The sequence below is a fragment of the Lynx rufus genome, unplaced genomic scaffold, assembly GCF_022079265.1.
Source record: "Lynx rufus isolate CCGP_SWC_20201006 ecotype Redwood Valley unplaced genomic scaffold, mLynRuf1.p SCAF_9, whole genome shotgun sequence".
Classification (NCBI taxonomy): Eukaryota; Metazoa; Chordata; class Mammalia; order Carnivora; family Felidae; genus Lynx; species Lynx rufus.
In genome coordinates, this window is record NW_025814897.1 from 34,035,438 (window position 1) to 34,061,378 (window position 25,941).

The 25,941-nt window shown below is 35.7% G+C and overlaps 1 protein-coding gene across 1 annotated transcript in view; it reads right to left on the reverse strand.

Annotated features, from left to right (window-relative positions):
- The window catches only part of CNTN5 (contactin 5), a 535,125-nt gene that overhangs the window by 368,847 nt on the left and 140,337 nt on the right, over positions 1 to 25,941 (reverse strand). Inside the window, exon 6 of the mRNA XM_047071958.1 lies at positions 7,594 to 7,797. Within this exon, the coding sequence (XP_046927914.1) occupies positions 7,594 to 7,797 (204 nt within the window). The remainder of the gene's footprint in view (positions 1 to 7,593; positions 7,798 to 25,941) is intronic.

Here is a 25,941-nt window from a genome sequence, read left to right on the forward strand (position 1 = left end):
TTGAATCATTACATTATACTCTGAAACTAATATAACACTGTATGCTAATTATACTTTAATAAAAAAAAATGCCATCAGATTTCCCGCCACCAAATAGTAGGTTATCTGCATCTACAATCCTTTTACTTTTCTTTTCACTGTAACAACTGATGAAATCTCTAACAAAAGCCAATCTTTCTGCATTCATTCTAAATCTATTCCCACTCTTTTTCTCAAGTTAGTTCTTCAATTATTCTTGTTTCTATTGTACTTTCCAACTCCAAGAATGGGAAAAGGACTAGGGACCAGTTGGTTTATCCTTTCTTTCCCTCTTTCCTTATTTCCTCCCTCCCTCCTTCCCTCCCTCTCTTCTTTCGTTCTTTCTTTCGTTCTTTCGTTCTTTCGTTCTTTCATTCTTTCTATTTCTCCTTATAAATTATCCTCTCTGTACCACTATGGAGCCATTATAGCCCTAAGGAAAGGGACTGGAGGAATGTTGCCTTAGGAAAGATGGGTATAAGAGAAGAGAATAGGAGAAGATCCCATCTGGACTGGAAGAGGAATGAGTAGACTGGTCCTGTACATAGTGGACTGTGGGGAGTTGCTTTGTTATATCTTCTTGAAGAATTAAACCTATTATCAGAAAGTGGTGATTCTCTCTATCCCTAGAAATACATTTAATATCTTGTATGATATAGTTGAACAAGTTCAATTTTTTCACTTTAAGCCTTATAAAGTTTTTAGAACAGTGACTTACATGTAGCAATTAAATGTAAATATTGATTACATAAAAATAAAGTTAGCTAAAACTATCTTCAAAATTGGGCTGGGAACACAGATGAGAGAAGAAATAAAAGTATGAAATTGCCATAATTAAGACAGAGATAGTAAGACTCTGAAGGGAGACTAGAGGGAAGAGTGCTGTGGGAAAGAGGCAGGAGAGTTTTGAGGGAGAGATGTGGCAGCTGTAGGAATGAAAACTTGGCAAAAGATAAATGTGGTTATAGAGGAGTGTTCAATAAATTTGTGTTATATGGAATGCCAGAACCATTAATTACCCTATAAACCATTAATAAAAATTGATATTACTCATAAATGCTTTTGAAACTAGATGTTTGTTTTGCTTTTAATGAAGTGATATGTGAGATTAGCCTCATGGGGCACTCAATGAGAACAGGCAGATCCTAGGATACAAGTTACATTCAGCATTTAGGGTAATATCATCCTCTCTCATAACTATACAAGATGGTTATTGTATTTGTTTTGCCCTCCATTATAGCCTTAGTATCTCACAAATTATCTAACACATAGTAGGCATAGGATACACATTTGTCAATGTGTGAGGGTGATTTCATACAGTGTCAGCCAAGGAAATCTGATAATGTTACTCATGCACTTCAGAGCTTCTAAAGCTTCATCATCTATGTTTTAGATACATACATTTCTATGTGTATGCCAGTTCAAATTATCTTGGCCAGATTTTTTACTTCTTGAACTGCCACTGCAAACAGCTCTGTGCAGGAACAAGTTTTACACACTTGCAACTTAAGGGCAACCTGCAAGTGCAGAATTAACTGCCTGCAGTGCCACCCTTAGGGACTGGGAGGTCGGACGGTCACTGATACCTCCACAAAGGAGACTGTTCTGAGCGCATTTCATAAGGCTCTGTTCATGCAAGATCACGCTCCAGCTGCCTGTAAAAGTGGTCATGTCTATAATGCAACCTCCTTTACACTGTTTCACTCCTCAACTCTGCTCCATCCCTCACTTCTGCTCTCTGGGATAAATTACAATTAACTACTACTTACAAGCAAATTTTGTTTCAAGGTGTGCTTTAGGAAAACCCAAGCTAAGGCAATAAATTCTACAGTACATTTTATAAAGTAAAATTTTACTTGTACTTGAAAGGAAATAATGTGCCTATATATATATATATATATATATATATATATATATATAACTTCTATTATTTTTAGAAAGGTCTACTTTTTTTTCAAAGAAGTATAAAAACACAGTGTTCTTGAAATAATTTTCATAGCTAACTGTACAGTTACAACAGATTAAACGTAATTTTTATATTCAAACCCCTGCAGAGGTGTTTGCCAAGTTTGCAGATATATCCATTACAATGCCTGTCTCTGCATTGAGAGGTTTGTAAAACCCAGCAGGAATTACAGCTGACCGTGCTGCAATAAATGGATTCACCCACAATTGGATTCTATTTTTATTTTCAGACTAACTGTTGAATATATGCCACCTACTTGGGAAAACACTCAGGGATATGTCTTTATTATGAATATACTTTTCAATTATTTTCTTTTTGAAGAGATATCAAATAGTGATATGAAAGTTTTGAATTAAAAACGATTCCAGTCTAATCTATGCCTTTCTTGGAGTAATGTTAAAAGTTTCCTGTTTTTCACACATTATCCTGGTATGAATTCTATGGCCATTCAGTTAGCTCACTATTTTTTAATAGAAGTTGTTAACTTAGGTTGCATATAAATGTTAAGTCTGGGAAGCTTAGAAGTTAGTATGGATTGACTGTAGAATTGGTTCCCTTCTGAAGTAAGGGTGAGGCATGATCAGGTGAGGTGTGTTGATAGACAGCTCTGCTTTGATGTGAGGAAAAGAAACTGGTTTTCAGGCTGCACACACCCAAATGCCAGAATGAGAAGGTCTCATATTGTGTGTCACCATAACATTAAGTACTTCAGTCTTCCATGAAAAATTCGTTTATATTGTTAAGAGATATGTCCTTTGCCCTTTTTGCACGTAGGTACAGGGAAAGAGTAGGATTCTGATATTTCACTGACACTGTTGTTCAACATACATACCTTCAACCCCACTTTGTCCAGTCTTATGCCCCCCTCCTCAACTGATTTCAAAACTTTTTAAGCTTCCACTAGGCACGTGGTCCTCAGCCCCTTCTTTAAATCCTTTCAAATTTATTCTAGGTTTTAGTTTTCTCCATCTGTTAAGTCTTTTAATTCACATCCTCCCTTATTCTTCAGAAATATATCACAATGTCTCCTTTGTTAATCAAATATTCCTCTCCTTCATCATTCTTATTGATGATGTGGATTTCTTCTCATAGGGTCTCAGGAAGGGAACAGGCAACAAATACATGAACCTAATCCACCATTTTGAGCTCTATGCTCACATCTTCTTGTTCAATACTCATTTCCATAGACTTTCTTTATATGTCACTTCTACTTTTCCTATTACTTCTCTGACTTTTCACTATCTTTTGTGGGATTTTTATTCTTTACTCTTTCAATGCAGTTTGGATTATGCAAGGCTTGTTCCTAAGCTCACATCTCTTCATTTCACACTCTTTCCATGGACTTTCTTAATCATAGAAATGTTTTCATTTACCATGTACATTGTGATGATTCATGTTCATATTTCAACAATATTATTAAAACTATTAATTATATTTTAGAAAAATTTTAAGAAAACACACTCAAAGTATGTCAAACTCTTATTAATGCTACCAGCCTGCTTTCCTGTTATATTCAATTCAAAGTTTCACTTATTAAAAACACATCTCGTGCAGCATACACATCTAAAAATAGCTCAAAACCTATAAAATATGATATTAAATGATAACTGTATAGTAATAATTTATAAATGTCTGTTGATTTTCAGCTTTCACAGTTTAATGGGAAAGTTTAGAATACTTGTAAAAGTGTAATGATAAAGGTGGCAGATAAAAGGACATAAGTGTAATGTAGACAGGGTGAAAGAAAAAGTAGAGATAAAAATATCTTCATGTTGTGTATTAAGAAGTCAACAATTATTTTCAAGAGTTAAGAGAACAGTAAAGATTTAAGTACCTTATTAAAGTTAATGGTAAAACTGTTAATGGTAAGCAATGAAAAACTGTTATATAAATACAAGAGGAGGATAGAAATATATATACTCATATGTATGAAGGAGTCAACAATTATTGTCTAAACTTGATTAAATAAGAAACAGATATTTTCTAGCATTATAGGAGAACCTCATGAAAGAAAAAAGAATTTAAAAAAGTTGGCTCTAGGAAGTGGGGCTTGATGGGAGGGAGATGTATTTTTTTTCTCCATCTGCACTTATAAACCATTACATTCATTTGATATTTTTTATTAAAAAAATAAACAGTAGGCAAATAACTACCAAGGAAAAATAACTTTAGATAATTTACAGAAAGAAGAAATGTGAATCTTCTAACTTCTCTTGTAAAATCTTAAATAACTCTGTCATCAAATAATATAACTGAACTTCAGGAAATGTTTTCCACCTGTTTCTTTTTAACTTAAATATGAACCTTAATATAACAGTTTGTTTTGTTTATTTTTATTTGCTTTAATAACTTTTTTTATGGTACTGCTCAAATAATGATTTTTTAAAATACAGACTCATAAAAGAATAAAAAGTAGTCAACAATGTCAACTGCATCAGTAAATTCAGGTACTATGATATATATATATATATATATATATATATATACACACATATACATATTTGCATATGTATATATATTTGTATACATATTTGTACACAAATTTGTATACATATATATGTATATATATATTTGTATATGTGTGTATATATATATATATATATAATTTTAGTAGACACAGTACTGGTTATATATATTAAAAAAACAGTGTAATGTTCTGTAAAGGCCAAAGGAAACAGTTTATGAATGGAGGGACTGGTGCTGATAGGAAAAGGGACAATATAGTAATTCTATTGAAATAGGATGGAGGAGATACAGTGTGGATAGAGATGTAGTTAGATTTCATTAGTAGGAAGATAAATTTGAAGTGAAGTGTTCTTTGTCGGGCAGTCTTAGTAGGATTGAGAGGAAGTGCTGAAGGCCCATTTGAAGTTGGTGATCATGAATCAACGGTGGGTGAAATTCTCTAGCAGCTCTCAGATTCTCAAAGCAGTCACAGATTAAGGGCATAGCTGAATTCATTAGGAGTTGGGATTTTGCCACACAATCACAATAGAAGACAAAGGGGCAAGGGAGTTTGAATAGCAACAAAAAATTATTTTAATTATTCTTGAAATGTTTGACCATGGAAGGTAGAAAGTAAAGTTAAGTGATACATCTGGGCCATGAAATAATAAAAGACAAACAAGTGACTGTTGAACATGGGTATTGAGCTTATTTATTTATGTATTTATTTATTTAAAAATGTTTATTTATTTTTGAGAGAGAGACAGAGACAGAGTGTGAGCAGGGGAGGTTCAGGGAGGGAGGGAGACAGAATCCCAAGCAGGCTCCAGGAGCCAAGCTGTCACCACAGAGCCGGTCATGGGGCTCAAACTCAAGAGCTGTGAGCTCATGACCTGAGCCAAAGTCAGATGCTTAAACGACTGAGACACAAAGGCGCCCCTTGGTACTGAACTTTTAAGTACTAGTGAAACTGGATTTGTACATGTACTACTCTTGCTCATATGGTTGGTGTAATGTTTAGGACAATTACGTGAAAATAAGACAGCCACTGTCAATCTCAGCCACTATCAAAGTGTACATTACTATTACATAAATGGATAGTGTTAATGGAACTAGTTATTGACTAGGCAGCAAATTTTTACAATTTTCAGGCAAAGATGTTTTAAATTCTTAAGTAATTAAGGAGAAAATGCTCAGAAATTTTATGGAAATATAGAGAATCACCTCAATTCTAAACTTTTAACTACTTTTAAAAATCATATCTATTTCCTTTTTGCTTTTCACCCCCTAGACATTCTCATGTAATCTTGAAGTTGACATACTATATTCACAAACATGGCTTTAACTGTAGTGAGGGAATGCACAATGATGACTTTTAAATATTTTTCTAGCCTTCTTTTATGTGTATTACACATATATATCTAAATTCCTACTGCATATTTCCACATGGATTTCCCAAGATTTCAACTCTTCATATTAAAACCTGAATTATTGGGGCGCCTGGGTGGCGCAGTCGGTTAAGCATCCGACTTCAGCCAGGTCACGATCTCGCGGTCCGTGAGTTCGAGCCCCGCGTCGGGCTCTGGGCTGATGGCTCAGAGCCTGGAGCCTGTTTCCGATTCTGTGTCTCCCTCTCTCGTTGCCCCTCCCCCGTTCATGCTCTGTCTCTCTCTGTCCCAAAAATAAATAAACGTTGAAAAAAAGAAATTTTAAACCTGAATTACTCACATTTGTCAACACCGCGATCTATTCCTTCATCTGTCATTTCTTCTTATGAAGTGAATCATCACACATTCAATGAACTGTGCCTAAATTTCCTCCTACTCTAGAACTTGGCATTTAATTAATTATTAAATCTTAGTAATTTTCCCTTTTTAACATCCTGCATATTTTCTTCTCTTCAATGACATTACCACTGTTTTCATTCTGTCCCTTGTCACCTCTCAGCTGGTGAATTTCAATAGTCTGAATTGGTTTTCCAATTTCTCTTCTTTTTTCCAAGCTATTTCTCCATGCCATTATCTAGCTGTGTGAATTTGGCAAGTCCCTTTATGTATCTAATATTGGCTTCTTCATCTCTAGACTGGATATTGTATTTGTTCTCTCTACCAAATAAGATGTGTATGTGTCACACACACATATGTTATATTATATATAATATACAATAATTATATATTATTATATTATGTATTATATGTATATTATATACACACATATAGTGAAGTCTAAATATATAAAATGAGAAACTAAGCAGTAAGATATACACACACACACACATATATATATATATATATATACATATATATACATACATATAATGAAGTCTAAATATATAAAATGAGAAACTAAGCAGTAAGCAAAAATCTTGTGATGAAACTCTGGACATACACTGCACTGGCATATATTCCAAAACTAAGCATATAAAAAAGTAATGTTGAAATAGATTTTTTAAGCTTGGCAATCAATCAGGATTCTCAAGCTCACTTCTTAATAATGCCTTCATGGATTTTTTATTGCATGACAGAGCAAGCCACATATCATATATCAACTGTAATATAGTATTTGAGTTCTTTAATGCAATGCTTAACTGTAAATGTCTATAACTACAAATGAGGCATTTAAATTTGAAGATACTTTAGATAGATGGCAATACCTATAATTAGAAAATCATAATTTTGCCTGAATTGCACTTAAAAGTTAAAGTTCCACCTGCTTCCATTATTGGGAAAGTAATAATAACAATTATAACTATTCCATGAAGTATTAAAAGCTGAACATTCAATTTGAAGGTAGCTACAATAAAAAAGTAATGAAAAATGAACCTATAAAATGTTTGCAATTCATACACATATGTTATATAGAGGCATTAAAGAGCAAAGAAAATAACTAGTCTTTATTACAGTTGATCTTTTCAGATGCTCCCTTTTTTTTTTGTCATTAGGATAGCATTATGGTTAATATCTCTCATCCAAAGATCATCACTTTCCTATGCCAAAATTTTGATCCTAAGGTATGCATAATCACAGACTAAAACTGTAGAGTTTCTCAATTTGGTAATTAAAAGATTTTTGCATTAGGCTTAAATGTTTAGAAAAACAATAATACATCTTTATTTTTCACATTTGAGGTGGCTGAACCATTTTAATCCAGGCTATGCAACTTACCATCATTACGTAGAGTGAGTGGTGTTGGAGGACTAAGTACTCGAGCATTTGTCACTGTGTTTTTCACCAGACAAATATAGCTGCCAACATCTGATGTTTGGACTTTAGATATATAGAGGTTGCCTGTCTCCTGGGAAATGAACCGCCGGCTGTCTTCCGCCACAAAGGAAGGGAACTCATTAAATACCCAGCTATAGATGATCTCTGAAAATACACAAAATTCAATTGTTGAAAGACACAGATTATTTTAATAGCAGTTAAAACTCAAACAACAAATCCTTTACTAAGTGTTAGGTATATTGCAAGGCCATACACATTGGATCCACATATCTATATAATTTAGCATTTTATGCTAAAAGACTGTTATTCTTAATGATTACAAGAAGATCAAAAATATTTCTTAAGGATGCTTAGCCTATATTCATTCATTGATTCATTCATCCATTCAATTCCAATGTGTACTGAATTCATATTAGATAATTGGCACTGTGATAGCACTGAAATTAAAAAGATGAGAAAGACAGTTCCCCATTCTAAAAGATCAAACTAATGGGAGATTTATGCAAACCTATCAATCAATATGGAATAAAGAAATAGAGATATTTCCTCTGTTTTAAAGAAGACATGGGAACAGGATACTTAAGCAATCATATTGGTCAGTAAAAACTTCCGGAGATAAGAGACACTAAGCTACAATATTTACTCACTTATTTAACAAATATTGGCTTGTGGTCACAATAGAAACCCGGTATTGTTGTGTTTGTTTGTTTATTTGTTTGTTTGTGAGAGGGAGAGAGCATGAACAGGGGAAAGGGGCAGAGGGAGAGAGAGACAGAGACAGAGACAGAGAGAGAGACAGAGAGAGAGAAAGAGAGAGAATCTTAAGGAGGTTTCATGCTCAGTGTGGAGCCTGACGTCGGGCTTGATCCCATGACCCTAGGATCATGACTGAGCTGAAATCAATAGTCAAACGCTCAACCAACTGAGCTATCCAAATACCCCCAGATATTGTTCTAAGAAGGAAAGAAGTTTGTGTTCTCAGTCTGGAGTTTTCATTATAGTGGGAAAAAACCAAGAATACACAAACAAATAAACATCAAGTGGTGATAAGTGCTGTGAAGAAAACTAAAGTATATTAAAAGAGAGAGTTATAAGGGTGAGAAGGACATGTGAAATTATATTTAAAGTCTTTCACTTACAATTGGATAGAGAAGACACAGTGTGAGGACAAAGCAGGAACCAGGAGGAGGGGAAGCAGGAGGAATAATGTCCACTAGCTTAAGAGGCTATTTTCAACATAGCCATGAAAGATATAAATGATTTGCACTAGAATGGTGGTGGCAGTGATGCTATTGTTTCTTGTAAAAATTTGGTAGTAGAGCTGGCAGGAATTGCTGATGAATTCATTATGGAATGTGAGACAAAGAGGGACCAATGATTTAAGTTGTGGGCCTGAGTCACTGAGCAACTAGAAGAATGTATTTGCTTTTACTAAAATGGGCAGACTTTTACTAAATGGGCAGTTCTTTAGAGATATGGGTGGAATAAAACCAGGAGTTTAGTTTTGGCAGATTGAATTTGACATAATATCTGGTATCAAATTAGAGAATTGATAAGGCAGTCATACATTTGAATAAAGAGACCAAGAGAGGAATTTGTGTTTGTGTTATAAATTTGGAGTATTAAAAGGTTAGTTTGACTTGGCCAGGTGAAGAGTGTATAGTGTGTTGAATGTATTCCAGTCAGAGAAGACAAATGAGAAAATTCATTCACACAAGGAATTGGATAGTATGAATGGACCACCACAAACAGTTTTGTGTTATTAGACTCATAATTTTGAGGAAGGGAGTGGTAAGAGGAAAGGTTGGGGAGATTAGTGGTAAACCCAAATTACTAAACACAGATTAACACGGTGTGTGTCTGTTATATTAAGAAACTTGTGCTCAATCTTACATGTAATGTGGTACCACTGGATGTTTTTCAAGAAAGGGTTGACATAGATACATATATTAGTAGGTTATTCTGGTGATTCTGCAAAAGTTGGATTTAATTAAAAGGAAGGTTGCAGCAGAGAACAATAGGACAATATTGCATACTGAAAGTGAAGGCTGAAGAAATCTGAATCAGAACCATGATCATAACAATGAGAAGAAAGATGTTGATCCAAGAAATATAGCAGACGGAAGGCAAAGAGAGAGAAAAATAGTTCAGGAATACTCTCACGTTTCACTTGAGTGATTGGGAAGAGCATAGTATAAGAAATTCAATGGAAATACATTAAGTCAAACTAGTTTGAGGAGAAAGATAATTGGTTCATTTTCAGGACATTTTGAATTGGAAGTCTGTGAGGAAAATCCGGTCAAGGAGTTAGCAGTTGGCAAATAGGTGTTTGAAACACAGGAAAGGAAATCTGAGGTGAAGGTTAAATTTGGGAGTTGTCAGTATATTGGTATTATTGAATCCAAGAAGGGATGAGATTAATCAGGAAGAGTAGATATGGTGAGAAGATACTCTGGGAAGCACAAACATCTAAATAAATGTAAGAAGGGGCGCCTGGGTGGCTCAGTCAGTTGAGCATCTGACTTGATTTCGGCTCAGGTCATGATCTCATGGTTTGTGAGTTTGAGCCCCACATCGGGCTCTGCTCTGATAGTGAGGAGCCTGCTTGGGATTCTCTCTCTCCCTCTCTCTCTCTCTGCCCTTCCCCTGCTCATATTCTCTCTCTTTCTCTCTCAAAATAAACAAACTTAAAAAAATGAATTAACTAAATAATGGTACAAAAGTGTTCAAAGGGTAAAAGGCAGAAACTGTTGGAAAGACTCAAAGGGAAAAACATGCAGTGTTATAGGTGCCAATGGCTTAACCAATTCCACAAGATTAAATAATGTCAAATAAGGAAAAAAGCCCAATAAAGAAAAATTTTACTAAAGATTGACTTTGGGGTATCACTGAATAGCAACTTCAATAGCATTCAAATCTCGATAAGCATTTGAACTATCTATGTTATGATTGAAAGAGCAGATTCCAAGGCCCCCTTTCTCCTACCTACCTACCATGAGTAGTTAAAAATAAATTCATCAGTCTGGCCTTATATAGTTTCCAATGGGGAACCTGGCATTTATTCAGCCTTTCTGGATACTCAAGCAGAGCCTTGAAGATTATCCATTCATATTGAGAGTCAGTGTAACTAATTTTGAAACTTTATATGTTGATGATTAACTTTTATTACTCTCCTAATTTATTACTATTATTTAATTTTTATCTTAATGGAACCAATACAATATTTACAGTAAAGTAAGTCATTAATTTTCATGAATATGTGTTTAAGAAAGGTGGTGTCATCATAGACTAACTTTTGAGAGGGATAAGAAACATTTTCATAGGCATCATCTTAGGCAGAGGTATTCTATACAATCAGTTAATAAACATTAAAAATGGTATTTCTTCTGTCGTCAAATTTTCCCCTTCCCCCATGTGTTTTCTTCACTTAGTTAAATTTATTAGGACTTTCAGAGGCAGTGTAGCCAAGTCCTGACTCAGCTATTTATAATTTGTTTAAATTAAGCAAATATTCAGCTAACTCTTTGAGGTTCAGTTTTGTCATCTAAAATGAGAATAATGTTGTCTGTTTCACAAATTTGCAAATAAGATAATTTAACCAAGCACTTACCAAGCAATAAGTATTTATAATATGTGAAAATTAACATTTCTGATATCCTCTCCCCCCATTATTAGGTTAGGAGCTTTTTTAAATGTATTTCACTTAAATATAAGGAAAAGATCAAAGAGGATCTAAAATAACACTGAAAGAATTAAATATTTTTAATTTATTTTAGTTTATTTTAATTTATTTTAGTTTAAATATTAGTCTGTTTTTCATAGAAAAACTTCAATTATGATTGAATGTTAATTCTAAGATTTAGCAAATATTTATTATTTCTAAGTCATATAATACAGTTGTAAAAGATGCTTGAAAATTCTGAAATGTTATATCACATTAACTTATAATTACAGTACACATATACAATATAAAAACTTTAAAATATTTTATCAAATGTTTTACAACACAAACTGTTTTTTAGAGTTGCAGTTACCCATTTGACTGTCTTTAGTCCACTTGATATTTTTTTAAGAATTTATTAATGGCATCCATGTGACTTTACTCAAAGAAAACCCAGAGTGTAATTAGAGTACTTCATTCTATTCTTGCATTACTCAACTAGATTCTAAATTCAAGGGCTTCTCACATTTAACAATATGAGTTCTTCTAATTGTTATAGTATGAATTTCATTTGTTGTTCACATATCACTCACATACATTTTGATATTTTTTCAATCTATTTTAAATTATATTTTACTGGCGTTATCTCAACTTTTGGCTTGTATTACTTGAAATTTGGGGAAAGAGAAAGCAGTGATCAATTAAAGGCTACCATTCATTGAAATACTATTTCTTATAGTGTTATTGAGTCAATATTTTGTAAAATATTTTCACAATAGGAAAAAAGTATATAAAACTGACATTTTCTCAAATTTTACAAGTAAATGAGTACTTGGGGATTAAAAATGTTTATTTAGTTCTTAAAATAAGTTTACAGTTTTGCATAACAAAGCATTTCACAATGCCAAGAAGGATAAAAAGTAGAAATGGTATACAATAGAAAAGGTGACAACCTGAATTTAGATTGAATTTCCTCACTGTGCCAAAAGTGGAAATATTGAACTAGGTTAAATCTTTTAAGATGACTACTTACTTCCTCCTATAAGGATTTTCATTTTCTATTAGCATTTTTAAAATATCCTTTTCAAATTTTTCTTTGTTATCATAAAAAAACAAGCATTAATTATATTTTTATTAACATATCAGGGCCTGAGGGTTGTAAAATTCAGTAAGATAGTAAAAGAGTTGGCTTTGGTGTCATAGTGTAGTTTCACACACCACTTTGTTTCATGTAAATTGTGTTTGGCCTTTAAAAAATTAATAAAAGTTGATTTGTTAAGTATTAAGATTTTAATATTGTTGTTCATTTCAGAAGCATATTGAGACTAGTTGGTCAATTGTGTTTTCCCATTTGTAAAAAGGTTCTCTTTAATAGCATGTTTAACTAAGACAATTAAGAATGTTTTAGAAGTTCTTCATATAATTCTTTAGTGAGTACTATTTTAACAAACAAGACTACCTTTTGAGATGTCCTCTGCACCCTAGTTTATGAGAGTCTCTCTTAAGGATGCTTCTTTATTAGATTCATCCAAGGGCCACATTTTGGATATACTTTCTTGAGATCATCTTTATGTTAATTTTCACTAGTTCATTTTTGATACTATGTGGTAGTATACATTTGGCCTACAAGCACATGTGTTGTGAAAGCTTGAAAGTTCGGGTTCTCATGGGAGACTTTTGTCTTTCTTCCTAAGTCAGTGAGAGGCATTCTAGTTCACTGAGGGCAAAGCCAATTACAGGCCTGGCTTGGTGGAGACATTGCTATTCTAACATCCCCTTTCAGGCAGACCCAAATACTTGTGTTTTGTCTCAATATAAGCATTTATCTTCGAGCTCCTAGACTCTAAGGTCTATTTCCATAACACAAATAATCTTATGAGGCTTCCCGGATCTCCTCGAGATTAACACTATTCCTAGATCTTAGCTAGGATTTCAGCCCTGTATTTTCGTTATTTGTTTCTGACACCTGGGGATTTCCATTTCTTCTTGTGATCTTAACTTTAGATTGAAATTTTCTTTATTATACTCGTCATTTTTAAAATTTTGGTAACAGGAAAGTTTCTAGGTGGGTTTTGTCTATTGTCCTAATTGAAGGTCCAGGTTTCATGGCTTTATGCCTTGCAGACTTTCAACACAATTGCCGTAACTGATTCAGTGTCACAAAACAGACTATCTTGTCTTTATGCCCCTGGAAAATAAGATGATTACTTAAATGATATATTTCCACGTCTACAGAGTATGAAAACATGAGTACGCATGAGGAACAATGTTCATTTTTCTAAACTGCAGTGCCATTAATGAAACAAGTTTGAGAAAGGGAATGAAATTACATACTAGACTCTGAAGTCCTTGAAACAATTTCAATGAGTAATCATATATGATTCATTTCAATATCCTTTAATATAACTACCATTTTTCTTCCTAACAATGTATGTACACCTTAGAAGCTCTGGGTCAAAGTATTGGAGAGAACACAATGGATATAGTATCTGAGTTGTTCGCTGACCCAATTAAATAATGTCCCTCTCCTAGGAGCCAACTTTCTTTATCTTTGTCAGCCATAAAAAGGAAAACCTTAAAACCAGAAGCTTCTCTATTTTTATGATATGCTCAATTTTATGGTTTGAGGTAACTTTTTCAAAATGATGGATACTATTTACCAAAATCCCTGATCTTACCCTACCTATTGTAGCTATTCCTGTAATAAGTGATTTAATGTTATATCTGTCAAAGAACTATAATTATAATTTGTTCTTTATTACAAAAGTATAATTTTTAGTTTGCTTCTTAAATTGTTTGTTTTGTACTTATAGTTTGATAATTTTTGCATTATTTTTTACTGAATGTTGCTTGGTAAAGTATCTGTCATATGCATTTTAATTGCCTTGTAATTATTTGTTTGAACAATTACATCATCCATTATGACACTTCTCCCTCCTTTTTCTTCTTTTGATGAACAAATTGATGTGAAGATACTTGAATAGCAGAACTTGTAAACTACTGGCAGAAACAGTACAGCTTTAAAAATTGGAACTACAATTATTTTGTTTATATAGAAAGCTTGCAGCATTTTGGTTTTAAGTTAATAACATCATGAAGGAAATTATAGAGAACTGTCCTATCAATCATCCATTACTACTAAGCACAAAGAGATGCAACCTGAAATTAGTAGCAAATATCTTTTTATATTGCTGATTTATACCTTCATTGTGATAACAAGTGCCACATCAATTACTCTTGGCAGGGCAGAGACAAAATCTACTTTTTTCATCACTATATTCTCAGAATCTAACAGGATCCTGACATGTTTCTGCTCAAAAATATTTGATGTATAAATGGTCAGGATATTATATATATATATATATATATATATATATATATACACACACACTTATAAAATACATATGTATATATATGTAAGTATTTTTATAAGTCTCTACATTTTATTTTATTATTATTTTATTTATTTATTTTTTAAATATAATTTACTGACAAATTGGTTTCCATACAAACCCAGTGCTCATCCCAACAAGTGCCCTCCTCAATGCCCATCACCGATTTTCCCTCCCCCCTCAACCCTCTGTTTGTTCTTAGTATCCAAGAGTCTCTTACAGTTTGCCTCCCTCTCTCTCTGTAACTTTTTTTTCTTCCCCTCCCCCATGGTCTTCTGTTAAGATTCTCAAGATCCACCTATGAGTGAAAGCATATGGTTTTCTTTTTCTGACTCACTTATTTCACTTAGCATAATACCTTCCAGTTCCATCTACGTTGCTGCAAATGGCATGATTTCATTCTTGCTCATTGCCAACTAGTATTCCATTGTATATATAAACCACATCTTCTTTATCCATTAGTCAGCTGATGGACATTTAGGCTCTTTCCATAATTTGGCTATTGTTGAAAGTGCTGCTATAAACATTGGGTTATATGTGTCCTATGCATCAGCACTCCTGTATCCTTTGGGTAAATTCCTAGCAGTGCTATTGCTAGGTCATCGGGTAGTTCTATTTTTAATTTTTTGTGGCCCCTCCACACTATTTTCCAGAACAGCTGCAGCAGTTTGCATTCCCACCAACAGTACAAGAGGGTTCCTGTTTCACCACATCCACACTAGCATCTGTAGTCTCCTGATTTCTTCATTTTAGCCACTCTGGTCTGAGGTAGTATCTCAGTGTAGCTTTGATATCTGTTTCCTTGATGATGAGTGACGTTGAGCATCGTTTCATGTGTCTGTTGGCCATCTGGATGTCTTCCTTGGAAAAGTGTCTATTCATGTCTTCTGCCTATTTCTTTTTTTTTTTTTTTTAATTTTTTTTTTCAACGTTTATTTATTTTTGGGACAGAGAGAGACAGAGCATGAACGGGGGAGGGGCAGAGAGAGAGGGAGACACAGAATCGGAAACAGGCTCCAGGCTCTGAGCCATCAGCCCAGAGCCTGACGCGGGGCTCGAACTCCCGGACCGCGAGATCGTGACCTGGCTGAAGTCGGACGCTTAACCGACTGCGCCACCCAGGCGCCCCTCTTCTGCCCATTTCTTCACTGGATTATTTGTTTTTCGGGTGTGGAGTTTGGTGAATTCTTTATAGGTTTTGGATGCTAGCCCTTTATCTGATATGTCAGTTGCGAATATATTTTCCCATTCTGTTGGTTGCCTTTTAGTTTTGTTGATTTTATCCTTTTCAGTGCAGAAGCTTTTTATCTTGATGAAGTCCCAATCGTTCATTTTTGCTTTCAAACCCCTTGCCTTTAGAGTGTGTCAAGTAAGGGGCGCCTGGGTGGCGCAGTCGGTTAAGCGTCCGACTTCAGCCAGGTCACGATCTCGCGGTCCGTGAGTTCGAGCCCCGCGTCAGGCTCTGGGCTGATGGCTCAGAGCCTAGAGCCTGTTTCCGATTCTGTGTCTCCCTCTCTCTCTGCCCCTCCCCCGTTCATGCTCTGTCTCTCTCTGTCCCAAAAATAAATAAACGTTGAAAAAAAAAATTTAGAGTGTGTCAAGTAAGAAATTGCTGAGGCTGAGTTCAAAGAGGTTTTTCCCTGCTTTCTCCTCTAGGGTTTTGATGGTTTCCTGTCTTACATTAGGGTCCTTTATCCATTTTGAGTTTATTTTGTGTATGGTATAAGAAAGTGGTCTAGTTTCATTCTTCTGCATGTTGTTGTTCAGTTCTCCCAGCACCATTTGTTAAAGAAACTGTTATTTTTCCATTGGCTACTCTTTCCTGCTTTGTCAAAGATTAGTTGGCCATACATTTGTGGGTCAATTCAGGGGTCTCTAGTCTCTTCCATTAGTCTATGTGTCTGTTTTTGTGATCATATCATACTGTCTTGATGATTACAGATTTGTAGTAGAGGCTAAAGTCTGGGATTGTGATGCCTCCCACTTTAGTTTTCTTCCTCAATATGACTTTGGCTATTTGGGGACTTTGTGGTTCCAAACAAATGTTAAGATTGTTTGTTGTATCTTTGAGAAGAATACTGGTGCAGTTTTGACTGGGATTGCATTGAATGTGTAGATAGCTTTGGGTAGTATTGACATTTTAACAATATTTATTCTTCCAATCAATGAGCACAGAATGTTTTTCCATTTCTTTGTATCTTCTTCAAGTTCCTTCATAAGCTATCTCTAGTTTTCATCATACAGATCTTTACATCTTTGGTTAGATTTATTCCTAGGTATTTTATGGTTCTTGGTGCAATTGTGAATGGGATCGTTTCTTTATTTCTCTTTCTGTTGCTTCATTATTGGTGTATAAAAATGCAACAGATTTCTGTACATTGATTTTGTATCCTGAAACTTTGCTGAATTCATGTATCAGTTCTAGCAGACTTTTTTTTTTTTAATTTTTTTTTCAACGTTTATTTATTTTTGGGACAGAGAGAGACAGAGCATGAACGGGGGAGGCGCAGAGAGAGAGGGAGACACAGAATCGGAAGCAGGCTCCAGGCTCTGAGCCATCAGCCCAGAGCCTGACGCGGGGCTCGAACTCACGGACCGCGAGATCGTGACCTGGCTGAAGTCGGACGCTTAACCGACTGCGCCACCCAGGCGCCCCAGTTCTAGCAGACTTTTGGTAGACTCTTTCAGGTTTTCCATGTAGAGTATCATGTTGTCTGCGAAAAGTGAAAGTTTGGCTTCATCTCTGCCAATTTTGATTCTTTGATTTCATTTTATTGTCTGATTGCTGATGCTAGGACTTCCAACACTATGTTAAACAACAGTGATGAGAGTGGACATCCCTGTCGTGCTCCTGATCTCAGGGAGAAAGCTCTCAGTTTTTCCCCATGAAGGATGATACTAGTTGTGGCCTTTTCATATATGACTTTTATGATGTTTAAGTGTATTCCATCTATCCTGACTTTCTTGAGGGATTTTATTAAGAAAAGATGCTGAGAGGCGCCTGGGTGGCTCAGTTGGTTGGGCGTCTGACTTCGGCTCAGATCATGATCTCACAGTCCGTGAGTTCGAGCCCCACGTCGGGCTCTGTGCTGACAGCTCAGAGCCTGGAGCCTGTTTCAGATTCTGTGTCTCCCTCTCTCTCTGACCTTCCCCCATTCATGCTCTGTCTCTCTCTGTCTCAAAAATGAATAAATGTTAAAAAAATTAAAAAAAAAAGAAAAAGAAAAGATGCTGTATTTTGTCAAATTCTTTTTCTGCATCAATTGAGAGGATCATATGGTTCTTATCTTTTCTTTTATTAATGTGATGTATCACATTGGTTGATTTGCAAATACTGAACCAGCTCTGCAGCCCATGAATGAATCCCACTCGATCGTGGTGAATAATTCTTTTTATATGCTGTTGAATTCGATTTGCTAGTATCTTATTGAGAATTTTTGCATCCATATTCATCAGGGATATTGGCCTGTAGTTTTCTTTTTTGCTGGGTCTCTGTCTGGTTTGGGAATCAAAGTAATGCTGTCTTCATGGAATGAGTCCAGAAGTTTTCCTTCCCTTTCTATATTTTGGAACAGCTTGAGAAGGATAAATATTAACTCTGCTTTAAGTGTCTGGTAGAATTTCTAAGGGAAGCCATCTGGTCCAGGACTCTTATTTGTTGGGAGGTTTTTGATAACTGATACAATTTCTTTAGTAGTTAAAGTCTGTTCAAATTTTCTATTTCTTCCAGTTTGAGTTTTGGTAGTGTGTGGGTATTTAGGAATTTGTCCATTTTCTCCAGGTGGTCCAGTTTGTTGGCATATAATTTTTCATAGTATTCCCTGATAATTGCTTGTATTTCTGAGGGATTGGTTGTAATGAATCCATTTTCATTTGTGATTTCATCTAATTTGGTCCCCTCTCTTTTCTATTTAAGAAACCTGGCAAGAGGTTTATCAATTTTGTTTGTTTTTTCAAAAAAACAACTCTTGGTTCCATTGATCTGTTCTACTGTTTTTTTTTGGGGGGGGGATTATATATTGTTTATTTCTGCTCTGATCCTCATTATTTCTCTTCTTCTGCATGTTTTGGGGTGTGTTCGTTTTTCTGCTTCTAGTTCCTTTAGTTGTGCTGTTAGATTTTGCATTTGGGATTTTTCTTGATTCGTCAGATAGGCTTGGATTGCAATGTATTTTCCTTGTAGGACTGCCTTTGCTGCATCCCAAAAGATTTGGATTATTGTGTTTTCATTTTCATTTGTCTCCATATATCTTTTAATTTCTTCTCTAATTGCCTGGTTGACCCATTCATTCTTTAGTGGGGTGTTCTTTAACCTCCATGCTTTTGGAGGTTTTCCAGACTTTTTCCTGTGGTTGATTTCAAGTTTCATAGCATTGTGATCTGAAAGTGTGCATGGTATGATCTCAATTCATTAATATTTACTGAGGGCTGTTTTCTGACTCAGTATATGACCTATCTTGGAGAATGTTCCATGTTCACTCGAGCCGGGAGTATATTCTGCTGCTTTAGAATGAAGAGTTGTAAATATATCTGTCAAGTCCACCTGGTCCAATGTATTATTCAGGACCATTGTTTCATTACTGATTCTCTGTCTAGATGATCTATAGTATTAAAGTCCCTTGCAATTACACATTCTTACCAAGAAGATTGTTTGTATGTGATTAATTCTTTTATACATTTGGATGCTCTCAAATTTGGTGGATAGATACTTATAATTGTTAGCTCTTCCTGATGGACAGACCCTTTAATTATATAATTCCCGTCTTCATTTATTATATAATTAATTCTTTATTTATAATAATTCTTCTTTAATTATTATATAATTCCCTTCTCTTGTTATATCCTTTAATTTGAAGTCCTGGTAGTCTGATATAGGTATGGCTACTCCAGCTTTCTTTTGACTTCCAGTAGCATGATAGACAGTTCTCCATCCCCTCATTCTTTGATCTGAAGATTTCTTCAGGTCTAAAATGAGTCTCTTGTAGACAGCAAATAGGTGGGTCTTGTTTTTTATCCATTCTGATACCCTATGTCTTTTGATTGGAGCTTTTAGTCCATTTACATTCAGTATTATTATTGAAAGATATGGGTTTAGAGTCAGTGCGTTATCTGTGGGTTTCATGGGTATAGTGATGTCTCTCATAATTTGTGGTCCTTGCAACATTTCAGTCACAGAATCCCCCTTAGGATCTCTTGTAGGGCTGGTTTAGTGGTGATGAATTCCTTCAGTTTTTATTTGTTTGGGAAAACCTTTATCTCTCCTTCTATTCTGAATGACAGGCTTGCTGGATTAAAGATTCTTGGCTGCATATTTTTCCTGTTCATCACATTGAAGATTTCTTGCCATTTTTTCTGGCCTGCCCAGTTTCAGTAGATAGGTCTGTTACTACCCTTATGTGTCTACCTTTGTGTGTTAAGGCCCTTTTATCCCTTGCTGCTTTCAGAATTCTCTCTTTATCCTTGTATTCTGCCAGTTTTACTATGATATGTCGTGCAGAAGATTGATTCAACTTATGTCTGAAGGGAGTTCTCTGTGCCTTTGGATTTCAATGCCTGTTTCCTTCCCAAGATTGGGGAAGTTCTCAGCTATGATTTGTTCAAGTCTACCTTCAGCCTCTCTCTCTCTCTCTCTCTCTCTCTCTTCTGGAATTCCTATTTAATGGATATTGTTCCATTTAATTGAATCACTCAGTTCTCTAATTCTCCCCTTGTAATCCTGGATTTTTTTATCTGTCTTTTTCTCAGCTTATTCTTTTTCCATAATTTTTTCTTCTAATTTACCTATTCTCCCCTCTGCCTCTTCATTCCATGCTGTGGTTGCCTCCATTTTATTTTGCACCTCATTTATAGAGTTCTGTAATTCATCATGACTATTTTTTAGTCCCTTGATCTCTGTAGCAATAAATTCTCTGCTGTCCTCTATGCTTTTTTCAAGACCTGCAATTAATTTTATGATTATTATTCTAAATTTTTGTTCAGTTATGTTGCTTAAATCTGTTTTGATTAACTCTTTAGCTGTCACTTCTTCCTGGAATTTCTTTTGATGAGAATTGTTCCATTTCATCATTTTGGCTAGTTTTCTGTCCCTTATGAGTTTTAAAAGCTTGTCATGTGCTCTGAACCTGTGAACACTGCTATATTAAAAGGTGGTCATACACTGTCCAGTGCCTGGCCATTCAGGAGGTGTTTTTTGGAGAGTGTTACTTTCTCTCTCTTGTTGTGACTTTATTTATTTCCCTACTTGTAGTGATGTTTTGGACCCTCCACCAATTGTGCTTTTATTTGTTCCTTGAAGTAGCCCTATGGTCTCTTAAGTTGTCCCATTTTCTTCCTGGTAGATTCAGTCTCTATTTCTCCTAGACTCTTGGGGTTCAAAGTCCTTTAGCTTCAGCCCTTCTTTGTTTGAGATATGTGGGAAGTATGGATCCCCCTAATTCTCTGTCATGATGGTCCAACTGAAACATGGGACTGCTGATCTCAGGGTCATGATTTCAAGCGGCATGTTGGGTGTAGAGATTACAGGGTGCCCTGCCAGCTCCAGGTGGTCTCGCCACCTAACCCTTTACACTTCAAGTCGCTACATTTTAAATGTGGGTTTTTTTTTCACATTTTAAATTTCACTTGTAACTTTCTAAGATCTACATAGACTCATTTAGCCTTCAGAATATAAAAGTCAAAGATGGTGTTTGAGGCAGGGCTAAATGCAGCCACTGAGAAATAATGTAGGCAGTTTTAACAATCTGGAATGTATTGTCAGTGAACAAAAGAGAAACAGTCATGTTTACAAAGTTACTATGAAGTGTTTTCATGATTTCTTCTACTGGACAAATTGGATGAAGGTTGAAGGTGCATTAAATTTTGAGGTGGCCCCAACTTCTCTCAGGTTAAAGTGTCCACAATGGTCAGTCATTTCGTGAACATGTTCACGGACACTTTGTTGAAGAAGCTGACTTGGCAGCTCAAGTCATTAAATAAATCATATGTAAAAATTATTTTGGCTGCTAGATATAGGATGAGGACTGAGATCAGATAACTGGAAGTGTCAACAGTAATGATACATTATTATATTATTATATGCAAAACGTTACTCGGGGTATTATGGGGATATAAAGTGGGACTGGGAAAGGAACTAACTTGAGACTTTACTATGAGTCACACACTTTACACATTTTTTCAATCCCACAACCCGACCCCCACCCCCAGATTAGAAGGTAGCATCATAAGTGAATAAGACCCATGGACGTTGGAATCACAAAGATCAGAGTTTCAGACATGCCAGTGTGATCTACTGACTCTGCACCTTTGGGCAAGCTATTTAACTTTACTAAAGTATTAGTCTTCTGATCTGTAAAATGGAAGAAATTGTAGGTTAAATGAGATATTACATGTAAGGTTATTTCTACAGAACTAAATGTAGTCAGTTATTATTATCATTATAATCATCTTCATAATCAAAGGTCTGGAGCTCAAACAGTTTAAGGAACCAGTAGAAAATTACAGCTTACTAAGTGTCAGAAGAAAAATTCAAATTTATCTGACTCACTCTAAGCCTATATATTATCATTATATCATATTGCTTAAAAATTCATTACATTTTAATCTTTCTGAACTTCAGTTTTAGCATCCATAAAATGGGATAGTAATGTTTATATTATATATTGTGCTGTGGATTATGTAAACCACTTAAATGAGAGTGTTCAACATGCAGGAACTATTCAGTAAGAAAAGCTGTTAGGTCAAGATAAATGACCTTGTGTAATGTGATACAAGGCAGATTCACCTTGAACTTTGTACAGTTGAATTTAATTTCTACAAGTATCAAGAGTTGCATCTATAAAACATAGCCAGAGGCAAAGATCCTGAGAATAACAGAATAAAGGTATTAAACTGACACTTGGTTAGTGCATAGGGGATCAGATATTTTTAAGGATGTTCTCAAGAATAGAAGAGAGAATATTTGTCATGTTTAAAAAATGAAATTACTTCAGTATAAAGGTAGGCTGTATTTTTACTTTAAATTCAGTTATCTTGGTTGAACAAACAAAAGTACTAATTCCCCTTTTACAAGTTGTGAGACATGTATTTTATTAGTTTGTTATCTAGAGCCAGAAACACCAGAATTCTGTTCAAAATTATAATATGTGACCAATAAAATTTTATATGCATATTTGCCTTTAGCAAAATAAAAGATAAAGTATATTTATAATAGAAAGAGTAGTAAACTGGCATTCTCTTGTGATCCACAACTCAAATGAATCTGAGTAAGTGAATTACAAGTCATAGAGTTCAAGTGATGACACCACCTGGGTGACAGTAGGTATTTCTACTTTCTCTGTGGAATGCTTCACGCAACAGAGTACTTTTTGTTTTTAAATCCCAAGACTCCTGTGTCTAGATATAAAGGTCATTGATAACTCATTTCAAAAAACAGCCTATTTTATTGCTTTGCTAAGGGATTTTTAAATTATTTTTATTGAGTTGTAAACTCCATCAGGTCAGGGACCAGCATTTACTCACCAGTGTATTATAGTCAGTGGCACAAGTTCAATTTAGGTTTGGAGCTTTGCATTAAAAAACATTCACTTTAGATTTCCCACAATTCATTGTTAAAGCCCAGAAATCCTAGCTCTGAACAACAGAACATATGTCCTTTAGAATGTTGCTCAGGAAGAAGACCTTGATGTGCTTATCAAAACTGTAAAGAGTTTACCTTAAAGAAAAGACATGCATGAAGAATTATCAGAAGACTGTGAGCCATTAGGCATAACCAAGGTAATTTAAGTTTGTCTTCATTAAATCAGAACATTAGACCACTTAATAATAATAATAATAACTGCCACCACAATAATAGTGAAGGTCAGTTTTGTAGAAACAGAATCTGAGGAGATTCTTTGAATGTGATTTATTGATGGAGTGTTCCCAGGAGAATTAAGAAATGTAGGAAATAAGAAACAGTAGGGGGTGGGAGGGGAAGAAGAAGAAGAAGAAGGAGAAGAAGAAGAAGAAGAATGGGGGGAGGAGGAGGAGGAGGCAGAGGAGGAGGAGGAGGAGGAGGAGGAGGAGGGAGAAGGTAAGCAAAGATGTGGTTCCTACCAGAGATTAGTTTAGGACTAATCCTACTATCTCACTTGTGACTCTGGAAGACAAATTTCACTGCAGATTTGGTGAGTGTGGCAATGGAAAGCAGAGATTCAGCATTTTGTACCCTCCTCCCCTGCATCAGTTGGGTATTAGCTGCTAGCTGGGGTAGGTCAGGTGCCATAAATGTGGGGAGCACAATTCCCTTAATAAGGGAAATTCTCTGGAGAAGAGGCAGCTGCCAGATGGTTACATTAACCAAGTAAAGGAGATCTGAGTGTGGCACCAATAGCATCTATTAAGCTTGTATAGATAGCATTTAGCATGTACCAGACAGTGTGTTCTATCTATATTAATTTATTGAATCCTTACAAGGATAGGTAACACAATTTTATGTTGAAGGAACTAAGTCACAGGGATCAAAACATAACCAAGAATTCTTTATATTTATATTTAAGATATTTATCTTATCTTTACTGAGCATAAATCTTTATTTGAAAAGTAAAAGCCTCATAGGGATTTCAAATATTTATTAGGTTGAGTTACATATGATATGGGGTCTAATTTTGCCAACTAAAACTTCCATGTTTCAAATAATAACTAATCAGAGCAAAGTTTAAATTCCACTTACCAGACAATAGCAGATTTCTGGATGTTCCTAATAACCATTGGGTGACAACCTAATTAAACTGTCACAGAGCCACACAAGTCTTAACTATGTGAAATGTAAGGATTTATCTTGCTGGCATAGAAATATTACTGTAAAATAGCAGCAGAGTATACCTAAAATGTAGATGCCCATAGGGATAAAAGCAATATTATTGCATGATTACAAATATTGATACTTATACCTGATCTCCCCTGACATTAGAATTTACAGAATTTTCAAAATATTTAAACCCTTCCAAAGTCCCATACATTATAATTTTTAAATTAGTCAGTATTTTCTAGAATTAACAGGAGTCCACAAGATGGCAGTCCTTAATGAATAGATAGTATTAATCTTGGGTAATATTCCAAAGGGAAGGAAATAGAAACCTTGGTCAAAAAATAAATTTTCTCAATTTTTGTGTTATTTTGTAAAATATTAGCTTTTATCCAGAAGGTGTTTGTCATTTGTATATAAGTACATAACTAAAATAATTAAGCTTTAATTTAGTTCTATGTATTGAAAGCAAATGAAAATTCATAAGGTCAGTATTCAAAAAACTTTATATCTTTTACTGATGGTTTTTTTTTTTTTTACATTTATTTATTTTTGAGAGACAGAGAGAGACAGAACGCGAGCTGGAGAAGGGCAGAGAGAGAAGGAGACAGAATCCGAAGCAGGCTCCAAGCTCTGAGCAAGCTGTCAGCACAGAGCATGACAAGGGGCTCAAACTCAAGAAAAGTGAGATCATGACCTGAGCCAAAGTCGGAGGCTCAACTGAGTGAGCCATCAAGGTGCCCCGTGATGATGAATTTTTAAAAGATATCTGTACTGGATTCTGGGAAGATGGCGGCGTAGGAGGACGCTGGGCTCACCGCGCGTCCTGCTGATCACTTAGATTCCACCTACACCTGCCTAAATAACCCAGAAAACCGCCAGAGGATTAGCAGAACAGAGTCACCGGACCCAAGCGCAGACCAGAGGCCCACGGAAGAGGGTAGGAAGGGCGGCGAGGCGGTGCGCGCTCCACTGACTGGCGGGAGGGAGCCGGGGCGGAGGGGCGGCTCGCCGGCCAAGCAGAGCCCCCGAGTCCGGCTTGCAAAAGCGGAGGGGCCTGACGGACTGTGTTCCGACAGCAAGCGCGACTTAGCGTCTGGGAGGTCATAAGTTAACAGCTCTGCTCAGAAAGCGGGAAGGCTGGAGGACAAAGGGAGGGTGAGCTGCGGAGCCCCCGGACGACAGAGCTCAGCTTGGCGGGGAACAAAGTCGCTAGCCAGCGTCATCTCCCCCGCCCATCCCCCAACCAAAATCCCAAAGGGAACCGGCTCCGGCCAGGGAAATTGCTCGTTCCCTGCGAACACCCAACTCTGGGCTTCTGCGGAGCCAAACCTCCGGCAGCGATCTGACTCCCTCCGGCTGCCACAGGGCCCCTCCTGAAGTGGATCACCTAAGGAGAAGCGAGCTAAGCCTGCCCCCCCTGCCGCCGTGCACCTTGCCTTCCCACCCCA